The 11,384-nt window shown below is 45.4% G+C and overlaps 1 protein-coding gene across 1 annotated transcript; it reads left to right on the forward strand.

The window, feature by feature from the left end:
• On the forward strand, positions 1-11,310 carry tesca (tescalcin a). The gene is made up of 8 exons (XM_035380039.1): positions 1-305; positions 4,410-4,479; positions 5,077-5,157; positions 5,860-5,999; positions 7,060-7,121; positions 7,255-7,362; positions 8,674-8,721; positions 8,878-11,310. Exons 1-8 carry the CDS (start codon positions 242-244, stop codon positions 8,956-8,958), a joined length of 654 nt encoding a protein of 217 aa, XP_035235930.1. The 5' UTR covers positions 1-241; the 3' UTR covers positions 8,959-11,310.
• Positions 11,311-11,384: the final 74 nt, after the last annotated feature.

The following is an 11,384-nucleotide window of genomic DNA, read 5'->3' on the forward strand; positions in this document are numbered from 1 at the left end:
TGGACAAGCTTTCCGCGAAGCAGAACAATACGAGCTGCATGTGTCGAGGCTTCCTTGTAACCACTGTAACTAGAGCTGGGACGAGGGTGCGCTTGTGCGTGCGGGCATAATTCATTAGGATATACCTGCTGTCACCACCGCCCGTGTCAGAGAACGCCACCGCGAGAGCTGCCATCTGAACGTGTTGATAGTCTGTTTCGCATTAACAGGCATATTTATCAAATAACAAATAACCTTCATAATGGGAGCCTATCTGTCTGCACACGGTAAACACGAGTTCCAAGAGCTATCTGACAAGACGGGGTGTAAGTATAAGCTTTTTTTTTCTCCTTCGTGGATCATTTGTGTTTATAAATGCCTGTAAAGATTGAACGAATGGTGTATTTACATTAAGTGAAAATACACCAAAATCACTAGACATGTCCGAGGCAACTTTACTATGCAGTCAGTGTATAGAGGAGGTACGAGAGGACGGCAGTTGCCGATTATATAATTATAAATGTGTATGTTCCAGAGCTAGCCTACGGAAGAAAACGTTTTATTAGAAGTCTTTGCAAGTGAATATAGCGTGTGTCTCTGAAGCGGTTAATTCAACCAAATGAAAATACAACAGCGTACTGATGTAGAACATAAATTAATTAATTAAGAAGTCCCTGTGATGCATTTAATTGCATCTCTGACTGCAGTATAAAAGGGTGATTGATGGAGGTCATCGATGATGCATTGATTTACACAGTACAAGAATTGTGTTCACAAGGATTCCATCAAAGTGCACCTGCCTGATTTTTCTCTGAGCTCCTTTGCCCTTCCAAACACACACACACACACGCACGCACGCACGACAGGTGCACACACACACACACCCCTGCTTTCGGGGTCGTTATATTCAACATTGTCGTGGCTATTGGACACAATTTGAAGAAAAGCTGTTCAGTCACCTGTATGATCACCTTTAGCACCTGTCGTTAAGAGGCCCTATTACGAACAGTCTATAGGCTACATGCGTTACCATGGACATGGATGGAGTAAAATCCGTAAAGATAAAGGTGAAGGCCACCGTAGAAAGGTTTTCAGTGCTGTGCTACATACCGTGTAGGCTGCCGTGGTTAATGACAATGATAACGACCTGGGCTTTTTTCTCTAGTTACTGGTAAAGACGTCATTACTCGTAACGGGCAGTTACGTAACAGAGCTGTCTGCTTCCCCCCGCGACTTCAAAGAGGAACTCATAACCTCCAGATTTGTACAACAACCCTTTGGGTACTTCAATGCCAGTTATAGGCCTGTTGGGGGAGACTTGCATTGACTTATTAATAATTCATTAAGACACAGTTGAGTTGCTGTATGACAGACACCAAAGATACATGGGAACAAATGTCACTTTACACAAATGATAGGATTATTAATGTGATGCAGTTATGTTTCCAGGTACTTCCCATTGTAAGGGTTCATCATGCATAAAAGTCTGTTTCTGAGAAACATAAGACTTGTTTTGTTGCGGGGTGTGATAAACATATATATAGTCAAGTAAATATTATTTTTTTAAATATATTGGTTCGCAAGTTTGAAATTTGAATTAATTCCTGAAATCATATTCAGTTAACATAAATAAAGGTTCAGGTTTACTAAATATTAGTATCCTACAAATAATTTTCTAAGGGCTTGGCATTGACAGGACATGAAACATTTGAGTATTGTATTCAATGTGTAAAGCATTGTGCTGTGCCTTTATACACTCAATGATTCATCTAAGCTCTGTGCTTGTCGTATGGTATTGTATTTGGTCACTACTGGGTTGGGAACAGGTTTTGCATTGTAAATTCAGTCACTATTGAATGCTTTTGGGATTACGTGGCTGATGTTTGTTTTTATTTTGTTTGTTTTCAAAGCACAACATGTATCTCATTGGCTTAGTATAAATTTTAAATCCATCCAGTTTCCTAATGGATCAGTTGTCTAGCTTGCACTGAGGCCACCAGGAGAGGCCCTAGCAATGTCCCTCACTGCCTATGTCCTACCCTGGCCAGGTACTTCAATTCTAATGAGATATGACTGTGTCAAGGACTTGTCTTTCATTAAGTGTAATCCGAGACGGTATTTTCCCTGGGCAGCCACCCCTCCCCTCAGAATATCCTTCTCCAATGTGTTTGTAATACAGCGAATCCACTGCTGTTGTCTGCACGTTCATGGCTCTCTGGAGAGAGGGAGTAAAGCCTTATGCTCATCACACCTGATATGGAAAGTTTTTTTTTTTGCAAGAGCACCCATTCTGAAGTGCTTAGGAAGTCAAAACAAGCTCTTTGCGCTCGGAGCGAGCAAGGCAAACTGAGCCGAACGTCGGGTCTTTACCTGGCGGTGTCGTGAGCCCGCACATCTACAATGCTAACTACACGCAGAACAAACTTGCCACTTCAGCAAACCACGCTGTCAGTGAACAATGAGCGGCTCTTTGTTTGGTTGTGTGTGATTCACATTAACGGGAATTTTGAAAGAACAGATTTGGGGCCGCGGGGTGGCTCATCCGGTTAAGGCACCGTTCTGGTTCCAGCCGTAAGCCGTTAGCACCGCGGGGCTAACGCATAATCAGCAGCGGCATCCCCCAGAGCTAGGGAGGGTTCGTTTGGCCAGGATCCCCATCACGTCATTTTATAGCGACTCCTACTGGCCGTCACAGTGTCTGCGAGAGCGCCTGTTAAGCGGCACATAAATGCGTGCTCTTCCAGATCATCTCAGTGCGAGCCTGACTTGGTGTGGCGCGAGGTAAGAAGTGGCGCTTGGCGTCGCATGTTTTGTCCTCGCTCTCTCCTGAGTCGGTAGCCCCTGCAGCAATGATGAGCACTGATATAAAATATTGGGCTTAACAAAATGGGGAAGAGAGAAAGAGCATACTGGTGGTGTGCACAAAGAATGATGGTGAATAATTCAAGAGTCTCTCCCAGAGTGATTATTCTCCTGTTGTCTTTCTAAAGTGCAGGAACCAATTTCTAGAGTGTGGTGAAAATGACTGTAGAATGACCTATAAGTGAGGCATACATGTACCAACTGAAAAACTGCTCACAGATAAAACTCAATGAAATATCTTCAGCTCAACAATGTCAGGTCCTCTTAGATCAGTGGTCTCCAACCCTGGTCCTGGAGAGCTACACGGTCTGCTCGTTTTCATAGTGACTCTGCACTTCATAAATCAATTAGAGCAGATTTTAAGGTGAAAACAAAAACCAGCAGACCCTGTAGCTCTCCAGGACCAGGGTTGGAGACCACTGTCTTAGGTGAATCCAGCGAGAGCAACTCTGAACTATTGGCCATTTCTTGGAACTGCCTGTGTGGTTTGCGTTGCTTGGTTTGAATACGGTGTGGCGGCCATTTTCCTTTTTTCCCTAACATCAGAATATTCAAATCTGGCTGGGCGAAGGGCAAAATTTGCTGTTCTCTTATATAGTACAAAGGCCTGGAGTGGTCGTAAATTCTAGCAGATAACAAAATTGCCGTAACCTTTGTAGTTTCACACTAACTTAGCTCATTATCCAAGAAATATTTGCCTGAGAGAAATGGAGGAGCACTGAGCCGTTGCAAGTTGGCAGCAGTCTACTCTGTTTTTCATTTTGAATTAATGTCCTATTCAAACGACGGTTATTTCTCGTTTACTGGTGAAGTTGCTCAATCTTCATATAACCTCATTAGCAGCGACTAAGGTTACCCGCAACGTGCAGAGTCACCGTTTGCTCAACGTTCGCGATCCTCGGATTGCGCACTGTGGGAAAGAGCCAAGCGATTTTGACACCGCCTGCATTTAGCATGAACCATGTGAAATTCATAGAGAACAAAAAAGAACTGTTAGCTGTGTGTCTGTGTCTGTTAGGGGAACTAAAAGGAAAAGGGTTGAACTGAAAATGCTGAAGCGAAAGAAAAATTCATTGTTCTCCACCGGGAGAATGCTAGGTCATTTACTGGATCTGTCAAGGTCGTTTTCATGCAAGAATGTTTAATTAACACAATTTTCCACAGCTTGAGCACCTTACTTATCAGGTTAATGTGCAGTTTAAATAAAGGTGAGGTAAACAAATCTTACTCATTTGATAATGTGCAGGGTAAATAAAGGTGATAAGGTATAGCTGAAAAAAAAGGATAATCTCACTTCTGTCATTGTCATACTAGCTTCACGGCTGAATGTGACTAAATATCAGTTTAAATGCTGTGAAATTTTAACTTGCTCTGGTGGTTTTGCTAGCTATTGTCTGTATTATCTTACCCTCTCCCGTTGTGAATGTTCTCTTGGACGGACAATGTGAACAAAGGCCTTGGCTTTTCCCAAGGGGCAGAGAGGGGAACTGAGCAGTGCAGTCCTGTGGTTCCATAACTGGGCCTGCCTTGTTTTTCTGTCTCCCCCCTCCCCCCCCCCCCCTACTCAGTTTCTCTGGACCAGATCGCCAACCTCCACACCCGATTCAAGCAGCTGAGTCAGGACGAAGACACGCTACGGTAAAACCGGCCTCCGTTGTCCCTGGCCTGGCCTGGCCTGCCTGACTGCCTGCCTGCCTTATCTTAACGACACTAGGCCTCAGAACCACTTAGTGCTCCCTCCCTGTCTCCGTCAGGCCTTTTCTATAAAAAAAAAAAAAAAACTAAGATCCTTTGAAAAGCACAAAGATGTATAACTGTAAAAACTCTGGGGCAGGTACCATTAGGAAACTGGGCTGTATGCAATCCCTCCAACCCCCCCCACCCCCACCCTCAAACAATCTAAAAACATTGCTGAAGACTCTTGGGTTTCTCTGTGCCGGTGGTATTATTAGGCAGAGACAAATGGCTGTGCCCTTCTCGCTGGTGTAGCCCTGGCACGCTGCCAGGCGAGGATTCTGCAGAAACCATGTGACAGGTATTTCTCGTTTTGGCACTTTCCCCCTCTGCCTGACTCGGAACAGCCCATGTCGATGGGAACAAACGAACCGGCTCTTCTCTGGAGCCCACCAGGCTAACGTGGCGTTCCTGCCCAGAGGTTCTCAGTCTCCGACCGAAGACTTCAGCGCTGAGATGTGCATCTCAGTAACTGATAAACATCTCTGGCTGCTTTTACAGAAGGGAGCACTTTGAGAACATCCAAAACCTGGAGTGCAATCCAATCCGTGCACAAATCATTGAATCCTTCTTCGATAAAAGGTACGTGCTGGCAGAAAGAGGCAATGACTGCTGATACTTAAAAACTGTTTTTTTTTTTTTTGTTTTAACCAACTCTTCTAACCAACTGTTAACTACAAAATGTGCATCTGCAAACAAATTTGCATGCTACTTCCTTCCTCATTCACCCGGATGCAACCAGTTTGAAATGCTATGTGGGACATGCTAGCTGCTGCAGACGTGTTGGCGCTCAGTCACAGGAAATCTCCACTGTGATAAATGAAGCAGCTGGCGATGCGTGGGTTACTCAAACAAAGTGGTTACTTAATCACACACTATTCGGTCAGCTTAGTGTTTTATTGTTTTATTGTTTATTAGGACTCCCATTAGTTAACGCCATGACGCCAGCTAGTCTTCCTGGGGTAGCTCTAGGTCTGGGCAGGGCTGATTATTTTGGATCTATGACATGTCCATAAAGAGGGGACCCCAGAGCCTGTGTGGATGCAGGCGTTTGTTTTAGCCAGCCAGCACTGAACCACCTGATTCAGCAAATCAACGAATCACGGCCTCCAGTCCAGGCCTTGATTGGTTGGATTGGCCGTTTTAGTGTCAGACTGCAGCAAAAGCCTGGCATCCACATCAGCCCCCCCCCATCCCCCCTCCCCCGTGCGTGCTAGAAGCTGAAAACAAGATGGAGATGAGCTGGAGTAACCACACACCCCCCCCCCCCTCCTCGGTCTACAGGAACTACCGGCAGAACAGCGCGGGGAAGGTGGACGAGATCACCTTCGAGGAGTTCATCACCGTCATGTCGCACTTCAAGCCGCCCGAGCTGAACATGACCGAGGAGAAACGCGAGGCCTTGAGGAAGGAGAAGCTCCGCTGTGAGAAAGCCGCCGTGTCGCCGCTGGCCCGTCTGCGCAGACTGCGCAGCGCGGCCTTATGCTAAGGCATCACATTACATCACATTACATTACATTACAGGCATATAGCAGACGCTCTTATCCAGAGCGACTTACACAACTTTTTACATAGCGTTCACATAGCATCCATGTATACAGCTGGATATATACTGAAGCAACGCAGGTTAAGTACCTTGCTCAAGGGTACAACGGCGGTGTCCTACCTGGGAATCGAACCTCTGACCTTTTAGGTTACGAGACCAGCTCCTTACCCATTATGGTACACTGCCGCCCAAGCATCCGGCTCCAAGGGACCTGTGTGGAAATGACGCACGGAGAGAGTTAACCACAGTACCTTTTGTTTGCTTGCAACTTGTAGTGTACACACAAGTTGGGAGATGTTCGTGTAGATCAGCTGGATGCTTCATTTCGAGGAACTGTTGAAACCAGATCTCGATGTTTTTGTTCAGCTGACATTAATTTATGAGCAGTCCCGCAGTGCATTTTACGGAAGCCCTTAATTCAAAACACAGAGTAATGGGTCATAAAGCGTGAAACGTGACACCCGCTAAATCAGGTCAATGTATTAACCGCAGATCTGTCAGAAATCTATTTTTTATTGTCAATGATGAAATATTATTGTTGCATTTTAAGCGCTGTGCGTCACAATCACAATCCCCAGTGTACTAAGTGGTATGAAAATATGTTTGCGCAAAAGAAGGTCCCAGTCTTTACCGTCTTATCAGTGCAAATACCTTTCCGCTAAAGAATCTCACTAGAAATCAGACCCTTTAAGGCAAGTCACACCAGCTTCCTTCCTCTTCCTTCTCCACTCCGTAGAGGCAATCAGAAAATGTAGGTCATACAGACCAGCTTCCTGCAAAATTATGTTTTTCTCCAGACGACATTCGTTATAGAACAGACTGCCCCGCAACCACAAGGTTTAAGATGGGCGACAAAAAGTATTCTTAAAACAGCAACTGACAACTGAGACCGGTTTGTTTTGTTTTGTTTTTTCCTTCTTCTTCTTCTTCTTCCCCAGTTCTGTTCAACATGCACGACACGGACAACGATGGCACAATCACCCTGGAGGAGTACAAGCATGTAAGAGACAAATGAACAGCCTTTCGTCATCCTCCAGTGTCGCAAGACCTACCGCAGCCATTAAGGGAAAACCACGGTTTGTTCATTTTGCTTTTTTTTCTTTCTTTTTTTCTTTGACTTGGGCTGCCAACAGGTGGTGGAGGAGCTCCTGTCTCGATGCAGCACAATGGAAAAGGAAACGGCCAAATCCATCGCTAACGCCGCCATGCTGGATGTCGCCAGCATCACCATGGGTCAGATGGTGAGGTGTCCTCCTCGTTACAAACCATAAGCCTAAGTGATAACAAACTGGCTTTATTTGATTATACGCACTATATCCACTAGGTGCTTAAATGTAACTCTTTCAAAATATTTGAAAATATGTAATATGTATGTATGTGTGTACACATACAAATACTGCACATACACATACGTTTGTGACTCCACAATTTTACATTTTTAATCAAACCCCCCCCCCCCCCCCCCCATTTCAGGGCAAAATGTTTGGGACATATTAACATTATGTAAATGAAAGTAGTCATGTTTACTTACTTTGTCACATATTCTTTGCATGAAGTCTGTGACCCATAGTCATCACCAGGTGCTGAGTATCTTCTCTGGTGATGCTCTGGCAGGCCTGTACTGCAGTCATTTTCAGCTCCTGCTTGTTTTGGGGACAAGTTGGGGGGAAAAAAAGAAGTTATTTTAAATATATGAAACGCATGTTCAATTGGACTCAGATAGTATGACTGACTTGATGTCAGGATGTGGCTTCCTCCTTTGTTTCTTTATCATCGTCTTTCTGTAGGACGAAGCGTCGTCCAATGAGTTTGGAGGCATTTGGTTGAACCTGAATAGATTAAATTCTTCTGTACACTTCAGAATTCATTCAGCTGCTGCTGTCAGCAGTTACATGATCGATGAAGACATGTTAGACAGGAACTGTAGCAACCCTACATGCCTGAACCAAACACCCCTACTACGTTTCACAGATGACTGGGGGTGTCACATGACTATTTTCCCTGCATGCTCTTTTAGGTACTTCTTAGCAAACTGTAACCTGGCCATCTTGATTTTGTGGCTAGTGAACTAGCGATATGCATCTTGCAGTGTAGCCTCTGTAGTTCCGTTTGCGAAGTCTTCTGTGGACAGTAGTCACTGATACATCCACGCCAGCCTCCTATAGAGTGGTTCTTATCTGTGCTTGTGGCCTGTGGGATTGGTCAAAACCACAGGTGGTTGGGTTTTTTTTTCTTCATTACGGTGAGAATTCTTCAGTCATCAACTGCAGAGGTCTTCAACTGTGGGGGTCTTTCTCATTTTAATAACAAATCTAGAATTGTGGAGTACAGAGCTGAATCAAGAAAAAAAAAATGTCTTTGTCCAAAATATTATGGAGCTCATTGTATATATTGTACACACACACACACACACACAAAGAATTTTGCATGAATGCTTTATGTACCAATAGGATACGTAGCGTCACCATACAAGAGAAAAACAATGGTGGCGTGATGTTTGTTCATTCTTCAGTTCAGCCCCGGGGTAACATTTAGAACGATCATTTCCTCAGGCGCCTGACGAGTTCTACGCGGGCATCACCTTCGAGCACTTTCAGCAGGTAGGTTACTTGCCCGTCCACTCACCCAGCAGCACACGGGAAGAGAACCGTTCTTTTTCGGGAAGAGAACTGTTCTTTTTCCTTCTGGCGCCGTGACGCCTTCGCCGAAGGTTCCGAGCCAGACGCACACCGTGACCCGCTCTCGTCTTTTTGCAGATTCTGAAAGGCTTCGAGGTCGAGTCGAGGATGCACATCCGCTTCTTGAACATGGGCTCCACCGCCAACTGCTGCAAATGAAGTCCGTCCTTGAAGGCAGTCCGCCCGAGCAGCCACGGCACATTCGGACTCTCTCAGACTCTTCTGCGTCGACCTGTCGCACGTGGACACGACGGTGACCCTGCTTGCTTGGTGGTGGCGGTATTTTTTTGACTGTTCAAACGCACTAGTCCTTTACACCCTTTTCCCCGAATGACTCCTCGACCGGGGCGACCTACGACCCTTAAACACGGATGCATTATGCATGCATAGGCAACACAAAATGTAGCTTCAACCAAACTCTGGTAATTGAATATTATGCGTGTCAACTGACTTTGTCTTCACGATCAGCTTAACGCATACAAAAAACATGCATGCGGTTTTGCACAGACAGAACGAGACATGCCTCCTTGCTCAAGTTATGCAATAATATCAGACACACTAATTACACTTGCAAAACCTTGCCAAAAAAGAATACGGTTCGCGGATGTTAAAGAATGTTTTGGTTTCCTTACATTACCTTGCAGATGTCAGCCAAATAGAAGTCACCAATAGCATTCAAGCATGCCTCATTCAGAGACAGTACATTTGAATTTCACAGTAAACTCGTATGCAAATGTGACACGTCAATCAAGCGTGGTCGGCGTGCCGGTGTGTGGGCAGACGTGATTTGTGCAGAGATAGACAGACAGACACGCACCACAGGTTGATCAAATGAAAACAACCTAAACCCCGCCCCCTTCCACAGAAGAAAAAACAAAACAAAAAAAACTGAACCATTCTGCATGATCCAGCAAGCGACTTGCTTCGCAGGACTGGTGTATAAATTTAGCCTCCCTCCGGGAATTTCGAAATACAAGAGGAAACCCTGCTGAACCCTCTGGTGGAGGGGGGGGGGGGCATCCGGATCGCCGGGGGGGTGTTCACACGGCCCGGTATCCGGTTTGGCACCACAGTCCCACGGCAGATCGTTTCGCTCCTGACGCGCGGGTTTGCTAAGGGGCTTGGGGAAGGGGCTATCGCGCCTGATAGCATCATTTGGGAAGGGTAATGCCTTTCCCCTCATGCAGAGTCATTTCCTGGTGACTGTCGGCCCTTGATTAAAAATTTAGGAACTCCCACATCCTCCAAATATTTGTGATGCTTATGAATAAACATCTATTGCAGAGCAATGTTTCAGGTAACGAGCTTAATAAATGTCTATGTGACTGAAATTTCACAGTATAACCACTAACCGCTGCACTTTAATCTCTTCAGTCATTCTACTTCAGTTTCTGTTCCTCCTCTGCGCCCTGCGTAGCAAGGTGTTACTACAATAGGCTTTTCTGTCGTTATGACTGCTGGACTGTCTCTTTAGCATGTCACTTTTCAGGAGCATACGTGTGCTCGTAAAATTGGAGCACTGCAGAGCAACCAGGGCTCTACAGTGCTGCAATTTTACGAGCATATGCTCCTGAAAACTGACGTGTTCTAACTGAAATAACTCAGGAGCACTTCTACTAATTGGGATGCATTAGTGTGTTCCTAAGTTGAAATATTTTTCAACTTAGGAGCAAATATGCTCCTTGGAATGTTAGTGTAGAGTCCCGACAACTTCCTGTTGGCCCCGTTTATGGACCTCTTGTAGATTATTAGCAGGGCAATAAAAGGTGTCCTGGCCTGTTTTTTTCACGGGCGTTTCGGGAGCGCAGGGGTGCGACCAGCGCTCGTCGGCGACGCACCCCGGGCCCTCCCGCGATTCGGGTCGCGCCCAGCTGAAGCTTTTCAAAGGCGAGGGAAGAGGGGAACGGGACGCGCTCTGCGATCGCGGCTTCGTGAGCCCTCCGGCGAAACAGCTTATTTTGCGCACAGCTGCCTGCTTGCTGGCACAAGTCCCGCTCAGAGGCATCAGGGCGGGGTGTTTTTTCCCCCCCTTCCTGCCGTTGGTGAGGCAAGGTGAACGTTATTTCTCGCGATGATAATGTGGGACAACTAGCTCAGCTCAGGGACAAAGGGACGTGTGTCATGAGCACATCATCCACAGCATAGCTCTGTTTCCAGTCTCCTCCGGTCAGTCTTCCACCTTCACATCGTAGCTCTGCCGACCTCTAGTGGTTGAACGGTTGTCCTGCACCTGCAGTGGTGTTTTTGTGTCCTACTTCCAAATTTTTTCAGCACTCTTTCTCTCTCTCTCTCTCTCCGCCCACTCATACACTCCTCTTTTCCACAGAACCCAAAGCGATTCTCTCACTGCATGTCCTTCATTTTTTGTGATTCTGAAAGACCTGTTATTCTGTCATTATTTTTCAAATAAATGATTGTACATAAAACATAGTGCCTTGTATACAGGCTTATTTAGGCCTTTGCACTGAATGATTAATATATTTGTAATAAATTAAATAAAAACAAAAAAAAAATATTTGACGTCATTGTTTTTTTTTTGTTTGTTTCTCGTGTTAGATTTATGCTTTCTGTTCCTTGTTAATTAC

Source organism: Anguilla anguilla, chromosome 10, assembly GCF_013347855.1.
Source record: "Anguilla anguilla isolate fAngAng1 chromosome 10, fAngAng1.pri, whole genome shotgun sequence".
Taxonomy (NCBI): domain Eukaryota; kingdom Metazoa; phylum Chordata; class Actinopteri; order Anguilliformes; family Anguillidae; genus Anguilla; species Anguilla anguilla.

What these genes read in the sequence shown, in the direction of transcription:
- tesca (XM_035380039.1), top strand. Translation starts at nt 242, where the DNA reads ATGGGAGCCTATCTGTCTGCACACGGTAAACACGAGTTCCAAGAGCTA. An exon ending in GAATCCTTCTTCGATAAAAG is followed by an intron (nt 5,158 to 5,859) that starts GTACGTGCTGGC and finishes CTCGGTCTACAG; the next exon opens with GAACTACCGGCAGAACAGCG. An exon ending in CCCTGGAGGAGTACAAGCAT is followed by an intron (nt 7,122 to 7,254) that starts GTAAGAGACAAA and finishes GGCTGCCAACAG; the next exon opens with GTGGTGGAGGAGCTCCTGTC.